This window comes from Harpegnathos saltator, unplaced genomic scaffold (assembly GCF_003227715.2).
Source record: "Harpegnathos saltator strain DR-91 unplaced genomic scaffold, Hsal_v8.6 scaffold168, whole genome shotgun sequence".
Lineage (NCBI taxonomy): Eukaryota > Metazoa > Arthropoda > Insecta > Hymenoptera > Formicidae > Harpegnathos > Harpegnathos saltator.
In genome coordinates, this window is record NW_020229948.1 from 660,422 (window position 1) to 676,852 (window position 16,431).

The window sequence follows — 16,431 nt, forward strand, 5'->3', positions numbered from 1 at the left end:
TTCCAATATATCGGCAATTTTTCGTGGCGTCTTTGGGTTGACAATTTTGCTTATTGGTGACGCTGGGATAGGCGTATCATTTTTACCGACTGCTACTGTAGTGTCGGTACTGCTTGTTTTCGCAGTGACATCGGAAAACATGTATTTTACATTTTTGCGATTTTTATCAATCACTCCATCGCTATTCGGTAATCTCGAATTTGATCGCAATCGTGATCTCGACCGCGTAAGCGGTTGCGATTTTGATCGTGATCTCGAGCGCGTACGCGATCTTGAGCGTGATTTTGCGCTTTTTCGCTTTTTACCACCGGACGAATCGGCATCGTCGCTATTGAAATCTTTGCCACGGCCACTGCTGCTGCGCATTTGTTTCCGTCATTGTCGAGTATCAATTTCGTCCTCGAATCGAACCGTTGGTACCAACGTGTCCAACGATGCCGCTTTGTCGTAACCTACGCGAGAACAGCGCAATATTTCAACGGGTCGTCGTCGTCTCGATGATGATTTGCTCCTTGATCGACCGTCGAGCTTTTCTCGTCGTACGAATCGACCGAGCGAATCTCGATCGACATTCATAATTTTGCGTTGTCACCGATAATGGTTTTTTTCTCACACACAGACGTTCAATCGAACACCGTCGCGCGCGTAGACTCGCGATGGAGCGCGAGCTTATTGTTGCATCACGCCGAGCGCTATCGATGATACGGCGAGAGCAATCTTGCGAGTTGTACAGCGTTCACACCTAGTTCCGAAACGCGACCGAGGCACCGATTCACCAAGTGGCCATTTGTGCGAAATTGAGCAGTCTCGCCATTGTCACATCGCATTCGTTTGACATGTTGAATGCTGTTCTCCGAGAATACGTGTAACCCGGCGTCGTTGTACGCCTTTCCCAAACTTTGCATATTGAGTGCCAAGTTGACATTGTTTCCGCCGTTCGCGGTGAACATTTCCACATTCACGAGAGCCAACACGAACAATAGTGCACGCATGAGTCGATGTCGCGGGCCAAACTGCCGAGTGTCGAACAATCGATCGCTCTCATGATACGCGTGATAAAGCGTAAAATTTGCAATAAATGCTAATTTGCGTCTGAACAAACACGAATCCTCTCGGTGCAAGCGAGACGCGTGCGTCATATTGGTGCCGTTGGAGCCGATGTAGAGCGTGCTCTTGCAACTAGCAAACACGAGTTTGGGCAACCACGCAAAATCATGCAGTACTTTACCGGCCATTAGAGTTCTCTTTTCGATGTAACCGTGCACCAGAATACGATGCGTTTCAACGACCGAACTCGTCAATGGCGGCGAATCGTCGACACGTTCGGCCATCGATTCGTCGCGCGCTTTGTGAGTTGCTGTCCACGAGTGAAGAATTACGGCGTTCGAAAAGAGCCGCTGAAACACCGGCCAGTCGCGATCGATCAGCAACACGCAACACACCTCGATCGTTTTGCGTTGATTGCAGCTGCAATTCAACGACACGTACGACAATTGTTGAGTCTCACGGTGCTCATCGTGGTCGCCGGTGTTTGCGGATGAGCGTGATTTTCCGCTCACGTGTTTTGATTGAGATTTCGTTGCTGCACATTTTGCATAATAACCGAGATCAATCGTAGCAACAACGCGGTGTTTGAATACTCGTCGTTACGCTCGCTCGAATCGATGCTCTTCTTCGTTCTCTCGTTCTCGCCATCATCACTGACTACAGTCTCGAAACGATACAGATTTATGGTGAGTGACGCGAGTGACGATCCACGAGATGCCGTTGTTGGCCGGGACCACGGGCGCGACGATACGTTCGTGCGCTCGTATCAGAGCTTCGCTCACACGACGATCCAGGCACAGCATGCGTCTCGAGTGAAATACGACTGTGTTGGCGTTTGCGGCGTCGATGAGTGCCGCCTCGTTCATTTTTTTTCTCACGTCACAGACCTATACTGAGCGATACTCGCACGATCGAATCGTCGTCTCGCACGGAATCCTCCGTAGTCTCGCTTCTCGTTTCTTCGCTCGGTTGAACATCGTCATTCGACGCGTTGTTAATGGCATTGCTCGAAGATGACAGAGCGGCAGATGACGCGACTCGAGGGCGAGGTGAGATGCGCAGTGAGACCCACTGTATGTTGCGACTCAAGACGATTCGAGTGCTCGTTGCGCGATAATACATGCAGGACAGACGCGTTTTAATCGGCAGGCAACAGCGCAGACATCGTATCGAACCGTTGAACAGTGTGTAACGACGTCGTTTGCGCACCGAACCGTGGCGCGATTGTGGCAACTCAACGCTCGTCGTCGAATTTCGCTCGATTTGACTCGAGCCGCTGTGTCTTCTTCCTCTCTCTACGTCGTCATTATCCGTGACGATGGATCTGCTAGCTTCGCTGTTCGGCGTGGGTGGACACGACGACGATGACGAGGACGGTGCGTTGTTCGACGAGACGACCGGACTGTCTAACGAGATCGAAGAATCAACGTCGCGGTCGAGCGAAAAATTGTGCGACTCTGTCGCGGATGGGTCATCACGCTAGTTAACGTTCGTGTCGTTGTCGTAAGATGACATGACGCTCAAGCAAGAGGTCGCGTGGTTGCACTCGATGTTGGATTGCGCTCGCGAACTTATGATAGACATATGGAATTTGTCGCCGATAGTGTTTGACAAGCTGCAAACGCTCATCCGACAGATCGGACGCAATCCCGAGGTAACGCGATTGTACGAATTGCTGTTCGATCAGACTCGATGGCGCGACGCCATCGAGCCGTACGATCGTCAACGCGTAGTCTCCACGATGTTCGGTATGATACGGTACACGCAATGACACGAGCTAGATCGCCGAGTGTACGAAATGTTGATGGGTCAATCGCTGACGGTGGCGTACAATACGTATCAGAGCGTTGCGACGAGCGAGCGATTGAATTTATTCGCTCAAGAGTCTGCGCGCCGTTACACTGGCCACTCTGATGTTCATCGACGCGGATAGCATTCGTGAGATTGGGCGTTCTCACGCGAACGCACTGATGCTCGGGGCCGAGCAAGTGGCCGAGGGGGTCGAGCGTTCGCAACGAGCTATTATGAGCGACGCGACGAGTTGCGACAGCAGCGGCGATACTGACAATAGGCGCGAAGATTCGACGGCGCGACTTTCCGCGCGAGTCGAAACCGCGCGCGCCGCCACGACGCAGCGATCGAAGCGCGAAAACGATGATTGCGGCGAGAACGATGCGTCGTCGCCGCTCGATTCCGCGCGGACCGGATCGATCGCGACCGACGCGATAACAAAGTCCTCGGTGGTGCTGCGAGGTAAACGACAATTGCAGGGCCCAAAAACGATGGATGCGACCGATACGCCGCAGCAAACGGCCGACTCGCAATCGAAGCGCAGCAAGCGACAATAACTGACAGTAGGGCGTGTGCGTATGTATGCATGTATGTATGTATATGAGAAAGAGAAATTGGAGCCGAGCGTGTTTACGCGCGGGAATTTGTCACCACGATCGCCGGTGTCTGGTCGTTCGAATCGACGCACACCCAGCGCATAAACGGTATCACTCGTTTGTACTCGTCGGAATCGCGCAACGGCGGGTGCTTGCTTCGCGCGTACAGCGTCAAGTAATCGCCATAGTGTACAGTCGCGGCGTCGGAGCACGGCGAAGCGCCATCGTCGACTTGTCCGAATGTTAGTCGCGCCGAACCGTCGCGATCGGACCTTTCGATGCGACAGCGCGATCGGTCCGGAAGTCGCAAACGAATGTAATCATTGTGCGGCGTGTCGAAGAATCGCAACGTCGCGACGTTGGACGATTCGTCGACAGACACGAGCATACGAGCGCCTCCCCGTGCGCGAACAATGTTCGATAGCACCCGATCGTAGTCGCGATTCAACGCGCCGATCGATGCCGTGGTATCCGATCGATCCTCGATATGCGCAATTCTCCGTTAATTGGAGCGGTCGATCCGAGGATCGAAGAAGCCATTCGCGATATCGGGCGTTTATCGCGCTCGCCGTTGCAAATCGTACGTGATAATGCGCTGTGTCCGGTATAGCAAATCGTCACTCGATCGTTGTCGTGCTGCCGTCGGTGCGCAACAGCGCGATTTGTCGTTGCGCAAAATCGTACACTTGATGCACCAACGACGACCTCGCGATTGCCAGCGGTGCCTCTGTTGTCCGGTGACAGCGACGAACGTATGTACGTTTCCAGCATTTTCGGCGTGAATACACCGCGCGCAGAGTCTCGTTTCGCGATCAGTCGCGAGAGTGCGATTCGCGCAACATGGTACCAGATCGAGATCGCTACCAAGAGACACACGAGAGCGCCGTTTGACACGATCATGTCGACGGATGTGCGATTTCTCACTTATATCGTAATTTGTCCGATTGTATATGGCGAAAGGATGATAAATATAGAAAAAAACAGTACATGTATTTGCTGATTTTGTTTGCATTTATTTCAACTTTTTGTTTTTTTGGGGGGAATAATGCGATTAGATTCGTCAACACTCATCATCTGTCGATGTCGCAGAGGTACGGCAGCGTATGTCGCGCGAAGCTGCGCCGAAGCGCGCGAATTTGCCTCGATGTCGGAGCGAACGGTCGATCGTCGTTGTTGTGAGCGATTATGCCATGATCCTTCCACGTCGTCGTGGCATCCTCGTTGCCACGAACGCTTGGAGCGATTTCGAGCTGAAGATTATCGATCGCCGCGCTTTCGGACGCCGTGAAGAAGAACAGTTCGCGACAGATCCAACATTCGCATGGGTGCGTCACGATCGATAGATCGGTTTTTATGGCTCGTATGCGAACGCTCGCTTCCTCCGTAGACGGTGCAACAATCGACTTGTTGCCGGTCGCGCTTTGATCGATCGGAAAATTGCCGGTTGCGTTTTGTTCGATCGGAAGATCACCGCGTTATTGTAGTTGTCGATTAAGCCTCAAGCATCTGGCCGATACGGTACGCTGGCGGTCAAATCGTCCGTTGTTGTAAATGGCATCGCATTGACGCCGCGAGGACGATGCTGCGCCGTTCGTGACGGCGTGGCACGGCAGACACGTCGCTTCCAAATCTATGGATCAATCCACCGACTTGTTATTTCGTTTGTTCTTGCTCTCTCATTTGTCGCGTTTATTGTCGTAAATCGAGCTCGCTCGCTTAATCACTCACCCTGATTGATCACATCCAGCACGTCAGCCATTTCGATGAGCCATGCGGTCGCGGCGACAAACACCGCCACGTCGTCGGTCGATTCTGTGTCAAGGTGTCAATCGGTCGCTATGGTGTCAAGTTCCGACATTCTGAGGCGCAGTGTCGAGCGGATACCGTGGCGAATGAATCGAGTCGGTCGATTATAAAGAGCTGAGGAGCCGGCGGCGTGTGTATGATGTTATCTCGATCCTGACGATTCGTTGCGCCACCACAGAGTATCGCCACCATTAGTCGGTGGAATTGTCATGTCGTTCGTGTAAAAGTGTTCGGTGCCTTCGGTTATGCAGTGCGGTAATCGTGCGTCATACGGATCTGCCGTGCTTTTGATCATCAGTGTGGTGCCGTGCGGACACAAATAGTCGCGATACGACGGTTCGCGCAGCATTGCGTTCAAATTTGCCGTTTTCGCAAAATTTACCGTCCTCGAAACCGGCGTACAATTTTACGCATTGCCATGTCGCGATGCCCAGACTCGAGTGGCCGATCAGCATCGAGTATTCGCCGCGCGAGAGGTCGCATCGGTCGGATCGATCGTTTTCGTCGCGATTGCTCGGTGGCGACGAATCGTCCACCACCGATTCGCACACGTGATTTGTCAAATCGCAACGAAGAATCGCGCCGCGATACGAACGACAGAGCAACGCGCAATCGGCGTCGCTCGTGCAATACCGTACCACCGACGAACAGTCGATCGGACGATCAATGTCGCGCTTGGATCGCTCGCCGCGCGATGTCACGTCAGTGGTGCCGTGTCGACGCGTTGTTTCGCGCAAACGCGCAATCAATTGCAATCCCTGCGAATCCCACGCGTCTTCATCGTTGTGATAATTGTTGCGAAACGCTTGATAGCGAAATAAGACGCACCACTACAGCAGCGACGCTACAAACAACCAAATTATTCGCCACATGACAATGTAAATGCTTATACGCGAGCAAATAAAGAAAGACACAATTATTACAGAGTGTTTAATGTCACAATTGTGTTACATTAAAGAGAGAGAGAGATACAGATCGCTGTCACGCTGTCACGCTGTCACGCTTTCGCAAATATCGCCACATTCTAGCCAATAATCCGCGTCTATTGATCTCGACGTCGTCGCACTCGTGCTGCCGACGCTCAATCGTTCCGCGCTTGAGCGATATCAGATCGTTGATCGAATTGTCTGCGACGGCGCACACGTCGTACATGTCGCGAGGTTCACCGGTGTCATCGCGTGACTGATGTTGTCTCGGCGGTGTTAGCGATCGAAGCGCGATAAAGTGCGATTGAAGCACCGGCTCCATCGCCACGGACAGAACTCTTCGTAGCAACGCGTGATTGTTTGCGCTCGGATCGATACGGACGAAGAAGCACGACGATGACGACACCGCCGCGGTGTCTCGTAGCGCCGGCGAATCATTGCGCGTGAACGCAGCGTCGGTCAGATCTATCGTCGACTCGTAAAAATGGCGCAACGATCTGCTCGAATTCGACAGCGATACTACACCATTCGCCGTGATGGTTGCCCGATCGTCCAACGAGTCGCTGGCGTCTCGCACGTAATAACATCGTCTCGTCGCGGGTTCACGATGATCGTGCTCAATCAGCACGACGGATCGTAGACGACTCGACCTTTCGCGTTTTCCGCGACAACTCGGATCGCCGAGCTTTGTCAGGACATTCAGCGTGCGTAGCGCGCAGCGCAACGATTCCTCGCTCGAGGGATCGTACGATACGATTATCACATCGGCATCGACAGCGTACACTGCCGCGAGCGCTCTCGCGCGTCGTTCGCGATCGGGACTGGTGCGTGACCACAGGTCGTCCGGGGTGCCGTACAGCTCGTAGCCTACGTGGGCGCGCACGCACGCGGAACACTCCTCGTCGAGACGAAACTGTCGTTGTCTGCGCCAACGACGTATCGCGTTCTCAAAGCGCGCGTCTCTCGCCAGTGCGTTCTGCATCAACCAGATCGACTCGCCCGCACCGAGCATATTGTTGACATACGCGAATCCCTCGATCACGGTGGATCGATCGATCGGCCGCCGTCGTCGAGCGAGTGACGATTCGTCGCCGCAAATGTCGTTCGTCTTCACAGAGTCCGACGACTGATGCACCACGCACACTTCGTGTGCGACACGACAAATACCGCGATTCCACGGTAACGACCGAATCGAGCGAGGAAACGGACGTTGCGGAAACGAGCGCGGACAGCGCGTTGCGATAATGTCGTGGCGCTTTCCGCGCAGTTCCCGCGCTCGATTCGGCCAGCAGTAACAGATCGCGGACCACGCTCGATCTGCCGCTGCCGGACGTGCCGAACACGACGACGCGCAAGCGATCGGTTCGCGTCGCGACCGACGCTGCGTTGTCGCGATTTGCGAAGCCACCGAGCATCGCATAGACTGTGTCGCCACAGACTGGCCATATTTGAGATATCGTTGTTGGCGTTGATCGGATGAACAAAAAAAAAGAAGACTCTTACGACGATGCATTATTCGCACTCGACTCGTTGGAATCGTGAGTCGTCGCGACGACGGTGGTCTCGTCAAAGTTCGGTTGATTTGAAGACACGTTAAACATGCGATACAACGTAAACAGCATTTCGCTCAGGCGCTCGAGCGTGACAATGCCGATCTGGGTGTGCCACAGATCAAACAAGTAGGCGAACAATTCGCGCACCTGATTGCCCATAAGTTTGGCTCGAAACAGATAGCTCATCGCTTGCGCGAGCAGAGCTCTCTGCGCCTCTTCCTCCGCGACCGCGAGATCCTCCTTCTCCTCCTCGTCGTTTGTCGTCGCGTCGTCGATCGATGAAACGCGCGATGATCTTGACGGATGTTGACGTTGTGGCCACTGCGGAATATATCGCGCGAGAGACACCACGGCGAACATCAGGGCGCGAGCAATGTCCAGATTCAGCAACTCAATCTCATCCTTGGACGCTTCGATCGATTTCACGACGGTCTCGGGATCGTCGTCGCGATCGCGATATCCGGTTCCGCGTCCACTCATAAAATCTTCCACGGTGACGAAACGATCGTTTGCCGGATACTCGATGCCGCCGCTACCATTATTATTATTCGAACCGGATCCACGGCGAGACAGGCTCTCCGCGATCGCGGCGACGCACATGGTCGATTCGCGTTCGTATTCGAGCCACTGCTTGTTCAGTTGTTCACTCACACCGCGAATGCGCACTGTCGGCGCGACGGTCGCCGCATTGTCGCTTCCCGCGATAGGACCCTGCTGCTGCTGCTGCTGCTGCTGCTGCGGTGGCGACTCCACATACGCGCTCAATGGATCAAAGAGATCCATTATCGTGTCGAATCGCACGTACAGTCGTTAGTTATCGTCATCTTTGGCAACATCAGCGTCAGTAGCGTCATCGTCGTTCTCGCGTCGGCGCGATACTGAGCATTTGGCCGCGTTGTTTGAGTGACGACGACCATGAGCCATGACGCGCAACCAACCGAGCATTCTCGCGGTGTCGCGATGTGCAAAGTCGCGCTGTAATTTGACAATGAGCCTCGCTCGGACATCCGCCACTGCGATCGCGCTTTCGTCGCGAATGCGCATCGGCCAGGAGACGCACGACGACACGTACATTCGCGTGATAGTCACCATTATCGTGGGCACAAGTTTGTCCACCGTCAGCTGATGGTAGCATCGCCAAAAGTCGTCCATCGTTTTCGCGTCTGGCGCGTCCGCCGGTATATTCACACGAATGCTCACCGATTGTCTGTCCTTGCGTATCATAAAGTTCATCACCAGATACGTGAGCAACAGAGAGGCGCGCATCACGAACAAGAGAGCCGACTGCGTGTCCAGACCCGTGGTAACGATGGCTTCGCGCAACACGATCGACAGACAGCGATCGAAATCGCACTCCTCGCTATCGTGCCAGGCTGTTTGCGCCTCCTCGATTGCGCGACGATTCGGCGCAAAGACCGAGGCGCGACAATACTCGTTGACGTTGTGATTGCGACGAAGCTGGTCGGAATCACGAATGAACGCAAAGACGTACTCGAGCGATTGTCGCGCCACATCCAGAATGTACAATTGGTTGCGTCTGACTGAGTCCTCGGTGTCTGGTGCGATCGCGCCGATCACCATCGGATCGGCCAGCATGTTTCTGACGCGTGCCAAATGCTCGTGCACCGAAACCTTGAATTGCGCCAGACTGCGACATTCGTCCAACTCGTCGGCAACCAGTGGCACTCGCGAATCCGCTCGATTCGAGCGAAATATCGCCAATTTCTGCGACTTGTCGTACATGAGGAATCCGTAACAGCGTAGAAACAGCCGCAGGTTGTCGCGCGATATGGTGGCATCCACGCGCGAATCCAAAAAGTTGCTTCTGTCGTACAGATTGCACGGCACGATATCGACAAACGACACACCGATCAAACCGTCATCCTTTTCGTCGCTCTCGTGATGATGCTCGATGTGCTCGCCGTTGATCGCGGATCCATCGTCCACATCTATCGCGGTGTCGTTGTTCATTGCGACGTTGAGCAATTTCTCGATGTTTTTTTTTGCGCGTCTGTCCTCTCGCTCTCTATTTATGCACTGGATAATCGGTATCGAGTATGTATCTATATATACAGGGTGGACCATTTTAACCTTTAATGGAGAATAACTCGACCGGTGAGCGAAATAATGAAAAAAGTTTCATACAAAAGTTGTTGGACAAGGAGGGGGACGTATGACCATATCCTTGAATTTGACCTTGACTTTGACCTTAGGGGTTATTTGAAGGTCAAATAACATTTTTTAAATGGAATTGCCTATTTTCGACCCCGGATTTGGAAAGAGCGGGAAATTTTAGAATAGGATATGGTATGATCGATAAGATCAAGCGCTTTCCGAGGAGACGACATCCGTGTAACGTGACGATTAGAAATTTGACCACGAGGGCACGTACTGGGCAAATGACACGTCAACGTCGTCATCACGAATATGACGAGAATGACGTTCGAGTGCTGACTATTTTGGCATCGGTCTATCTCGATCCTCATATTTCGAGCCGTAGACTGGAGGTATCCACAGGAATACCGAAGTCCACAATCTTGCGGATTTTGAAGGCTCGGAAGTACCATACTTATCATATCACTTTGACCCAAACATTATTACCTGCCGATTTTGATCGACGCCTCGAGTTCTGCCGGTGGGCCTTACAGCAGATCGATCGGGACCCTAATTTTTTTAGATTTGTGATGTTTTCCGATGAAGCGACGTTCAAGAACACAGGGGAGTTGAACCGGCATAATTGCCATTATTGGTCCGATACCAATCCGCACTGGCATAGAGCGATTGACAATCAACACCGCTGGAGCCTCAATGTCTGGTGCGGGATTGTTAATGGATACTTGGTCGGTCCATTCTTTTTCGAACGTACTGTGAATGCAAATACGTACCTCGATTTGCTCACAGACCAATTGCCTCATTTGTTGGAGAACGTAGACTTGGAAACCAGGCGAAGGATGTTCTTCCAATAGGATGGTGCACCACCGCATTTTGCACGTATAGTCAGGAGGTTTTTAGATGAAAGGTACCCGAACCGATGGATTGGTCGAGAGGGTCCGATTGTATGGCCTCCTCGTTCTCCTGATTTGACGTCACTCGATTTTTATCTCTGGGGCTATTTGAAAGAAGTTGTTTTCAAAGAAGAACCAACAACAAGAGAAGATATGGAAAATCGCATAAGACGAGCTTGTGAAGCAATTCCACGAAATGTCTTGCTCAGCACAGTGGCCCATTTCCAAAGAAGGCTCAATTATTGCATAAATGCTAACGGTGCAACTTTCGAAAACCTTTTGAATAGCTAGATTAACAATAGCAAAGTATGCATAGTGAGAGGCAAGGGGACTCACTCTAAACAAGCACCCCGAAAGAGGCAGAATTCTACCACGTCCACGTCGTTGTCTCTGGGTAATGCTAAGTGTAGAAGATAATTTAGAAATCCCCGTATACAGATACGATTTTCGCATGAATACACGTACAAGTTCCTTTTGACTTTGAAATGACCTCAAAACATGACATTTGATCTTATCGATCATACCATATCCTATTCTAAAATTTCCCGCTCTTTCCAAATCCGGGGTCGAAAATAGGCAATTCTCCTATGATCCTAGGATCCGCCTTCCTAAAGGACGCGGGGTCCATCGACTTCAAAAACCAAATTCTCACGTGGCAAGGAGTGCCCATTCCTCTTTCGAATAATACGTTGGTTACCGTACCGGCGAGAACGCGCGGGGTATTGCCGCTAAAATCCTAAACCCAAGCCCTAGGGAAGGGTATATCCCTCGAATTACAATTCGCGACGACGTGTTCCTAGGAGACGCCGTCGTGTCAAATCGAAACGGTTTAGCGTATGTAGGAATCGTAAACGCCGGAGAAACTGAATGCAAACTCCCTATTCCTACGGTCGAACTAGAGGAAGTAGAGATATTAACCGGAGACTCCTCGATGTCGCGTCAACCGGAACTCGGGGGCTCCCCGGCCAGAGATAAAGGGATCCAACGCGCACGCACGCCTACCCTAGGGACTGACATGCCTGCGCGTCGCCACAAAACAAAACAGCCCTTTGTCTCCCAAGCGAATACGCCCGAACGCCTAGGCCTTCCAGGCGAACCTCGCGACACACAACACATGCTCTCAAGCACAGCGGTCGATGATGCAACAGACACGTATAAACAAAGAGACACTCGATGCTCGAGGCTCCTAAACCTGCTGCGCCTCGACCATTTGAACGAGCCCGAAGTAAAAAACGTCAAAGAACTACTGAACGAATTCAGCGACTTGTTCCACCTACCCGACGAACAACTACAATGTACCTCAGCGACCAAACATCGAATAACTACCACCGACAACACTCCAATTAACACCAAACAGTATAGATATCCGCCAATACACAAGGAGGAAATTGATAAACAAATTCAAGATTTGCTAAAAAACAAGGTTATCAAACCTTCGAACTCATCATACAACTCCCCCTTGTGGATTGTGCCCAAAAAGGCCGACACCCAAGGTAACAAGCGTTGGCGAATGGTAATAGACTATAGAGCGCTAAACGAAAAAACCGTGGGAGACGCGTATCCGCTCCCCAACATAACCGAAATACTCGACCAACTCGGCAGCGCGAAATATTTCAGTATATTTGACCTCGCTTCAGGCTTCCATCAGATCGCGATGCATGAGGACGATGCGCCAAAAACAGCCTTTTCCACGCCCCATGGGCACTATCAATTCAATAGAATGCCATTCGGTCTGAAAAACGTGCCAGCTACCTTTCAACGCCTCATGGATCAAGTTCTGACCGGCCTGCAAGGAACCGAACTGTTCGTCTACCTCGACGACATTGTTATATACGCGAGCTCACTTGAAGAGCACTCAGCCAAATTTGCGAAGCTAGCACAACGCTTACGCGTCGCGAATCTTCATCTACAACCGGACAAATGCGAGTTCCTGCGAAAGGAGGTATCCTATCTCGGACACGTAATAGGGGAAAACGGGGTAAAGCCCGACCCTAAGAAAATTATCGCGGTTAAAGACTTCCCACGGCCAAGAAACGCGAAAAACATAAAACAATTCTTAGGCCTAGCCGGTTACTACCGGCGCTTCATACAAAATTTCTCCAAAATAGCTAGACCACTAACATCCCTGTTAAAAAAAGACGCCAAATTCACGTGGAACGAGCTACAAGAACACGCATTTGTCTCGCTCCGCAACTCGTTATGCACGGAGCCGATCTTACAATACCCGGACTTTACTAGACCGTTCGTCGTCACCACGGATGCATCCGGATATGCGATAGGCGGTATAATCAGTCAGGGACAGATAGGCAAAGATCTCCCCATCGCGTACGCCTCTCGACTCCTAAACGCAGCGGAACAAAATTACTCGACAATCGAGAAGGAACTCTTAGCCATAGTGTACTGTGTACAACATTTCCGTCCCTACCTCTACGGTCGCAAATTCAACCTGGTCACGGACCACAGACCACTAGTGTGGCTGCATTCTGTGAAAGATCCGAGCTCGAGATTAGTCCGTTGGCGATTAAAACTTCTCGAATACGAGTACGAACTCACATACAAAGCAGGTAAAGTTAATGCTAACGCAGACGCCTTGTCCAGGAACCCCGCCGAAATACGCCTATTCCCCCTCGCCCCTGAACTTGACGTCTCCAGTTCCGATGAATCTATCTTTTCCCCGCGACCCGACCCACAACGACAAGAAGAGAATTCGCAAGACCAACCACCAGACGCACACGACCCCGACGATCACCACGACGATCACCCCGACGACTCAGAAACCGACACCGATGACAGCAGTACAACAGACAGCACGCCCAGCCCAGAAACCGAGATATTCGATCAAGTAAATGAACCATACGTACTGCGTAACGAAAATATAACCGAGATCAAAGACAATTTCCTATTGCGAAAAGACCACAAGGCCGTATTCGTCACCCAAAAGGGCGACCCCTGCGATAAAGGAGCTAGACTGCTCCAGGAACATGACTTGCTACCTGCGTTACACAGCCAAACGCTGGGAAGAGCGAGTGTAACGACGGAGAAGGAACCAAAAATCATATCCCTGGTGATCAAAGAGCGTAAAATCACGCAACTAGACATAGAGATCCTTCGCGAGGCCATACAATCCCTACGAGATGTCTGTCAAGAGCTTCAACTCAACTCCGTGTCACTATGCAAGGGCGACTTAGAAAACGTACCTTCCGACACCATCCGCAACCTGCTGCAACAAACATTTGAGGGCGACCCGACCAAAATCCTCCTATGCAACAACCAAATTCAGGTACCACCCCCGGGAGACAGGAGAAGGATTCTAGAGGAATGCCATTCCAGCATGATCGGAGGACACAAAGGAGTGACAAAGACGTACTTGCGCATCAAGGAAAAATATCAATGGCCCAATTTGAAGGAAGAAATACAGGAATTCATCCGCAACTGCAGAAGTTGCCAATTAAAGAAACTAGTAAGAGTAAAAACAAAGCAGCCCATGGTCATCACGGACACTCCAAGGGAAGCGTTCGAGAAAATCTCGATGGATATCATGGGCCCACTCCCCACTACTTCCTCCGGCAATTCCTACATCCTCACAATACAAGACCTACTAACCAAACACTCCACCGCCATCGCGCTGAGACAAGCCTCCGCGTTAGACGTAGCAGACGCGTTCATGAACGATTTCATCTGCCTATACGGCGCACCAAAAGCAGTTCTAACCGACCAAGGCTCTCACTTCATTAACAGCCTCATCAAGGCCGTAGCCCGAAAATTTAAGATCAACCAGTGCAAGACTACCGCGTACCACCCACAATCAAACGGGTCCATAGAACGCAGCCACCACGTCTTGTGGGAGTATCTGAAGCAATACACCAATACGCAACACGAATGGGACGAATTCCTTAATCTCGCAATGTTCTCGTATAACTCAAGCGTGCACGAAGGGACCTCCTATAGGCCACACGAGCTAGTCTTCGGGAAAAGCGTGCGAACACCGTCTAGCGACCCACCTATCGAGGATAACTTAAGCGAAACATACAAGGATTACTTAACTACGCTGTTCAATCGCCTAAAAACCACACAGGAACTCGCTCGCGAGAATCTCTGCGGAGCCAAGGCCCGTAGCAAACGCTACTATGATCGAAACTTAAACCCTCAGAATTTCAGAGTAGGAAGCTGCGTGTACTTACTAAAAGAACCCAGCAAGGGTAAGCTAGGAGACCAATACTCGGGCCCATACCGAGTACTAGAAGTATTACGAAATAATAACATACGCATTAGTATAAGCGAAAACCAGACGAAAATCGTCCATAGTAATAAGTTGCGTCTAGATAAGGCCAAAGGCCCCCCTCTCCGACCACAGGCCAGCAACCCCCACTGCTAACAGCAGGACACAAGGCAGAACGACGCGACGAAGGGCACACATCAGTACACCACGAGCCTCGCACCAGGATGCACCTCCTGACAGCCCTCGCCCTCTTCGCTGCCTTCGGAACCGAGCCTGCAACCTCCCTCCTGGGATACGACTGTGGAGGAGAAGGATTAAACATTACATCGCTCTCATTAACCGACATTGCCGAATGCCACGTTGACGACGTCGAACCTAAGAAAGAAGAGGTCTATCTACAGCTAATGCAGTTCAACGACTTCACCCACACCGAGGCCATCCAATGCCGCCTAGAAGTCGACCGCATAATCTACCGCTGTGGAATGTGGTCCCATGTATCCACTGTCCCCGGAGGAAAACGGAGCTATATAAGAGAAATCTCCGAAGAAGCCTGCAGGAAGTCCCAGGAAACAGGAGCTATCATTTTGGGAAACGACATCCTAATTGACGGTTTAAAAAGGAACTCAACTACGTCACGGAGTCTGACCCTCGCTGGATCATTACAAAACGACGGCGCCTGTCAAGGAGCCGCCTATACTGACCCATTCGGAACGTGGGAAAGCGCCATTGTCCAAGCTAGCGTCCGGATAACCTTACGAGACTTCCTGGTCCCCATCAAAATAATGGCCAACGAAGTCATACTACCTTCGGGAATCCGCTGCAAAGCCACCAGCCGGGAATGCCTCGACGCCGACGGGACCACTACATACTGGAAATCCACACGCAAGGATAATTGTAATTTCGACAGATACGATATACTTTACGAAGGCTTCGCGCACAAACTATCCCCTTCACCCGGACAAGGAGATGGACCCACCATCTACACAGTTACTAAAAACGATGCAACATTCGCCCTCGCCAAAACCTCAGAATCAAACCTCTGCGGGTACAAAATCATGTACACAGAACACCCAAAAGTCTTTATTCTCGAAACCTCGAGAGGACGGACTTTCAAGGAAAAATCCAACATCGCAATAGACAACCTAGACATGTTCGCCTACGTGAACTCCAAATTTGTCTACATCGAACGTCACATGAAAAACCAACTGACGAAACTCTACAAGGACATCATGATACAGAAATGCGTGCTGGAAAGGCAAATCCTAGAAAACGCACTATCCTTATCTAGCATCGCCCCGGACGAAATGGCGCACCGCCTAATGAAAAGCCACGGATACACGGCAGTGACCTCCGGAGAAGTCATATATATAATTAAATGTATCCTAGTCACGTGCAAAATCCGCCAAGCAGAACGTTGCTACAACGAACTTCCAGTAACTTACAACAACGCCTCATATTTCCTGACACCGCGCTCACGCATCCTTACCA

The 16,431-nt window shown here is 51.4% G+C and overlaps 1 protein-coding gene across 1 annotated transcript; it reads left to right on the forward strand.

The window, feature by feature from the left end:
- Positions 1–11,739: 11,739 nt before the first annotated feature.
- On the forward strand, positions 11,740–15,099 carry LOC112588183 (uncharacterized). Its single transcript, XM_025297067.1, has one exon. It carries the CDS (start codon positions 11,740–11,742, stop codon positions 15,097–15,099), a length of 3,360 nt encoding a protein of 1,119 aa, XP_025152852.1.
- The last annotated feature ends 1,332 nt before the right edge of the window (positions 15,100–16,431 follow it).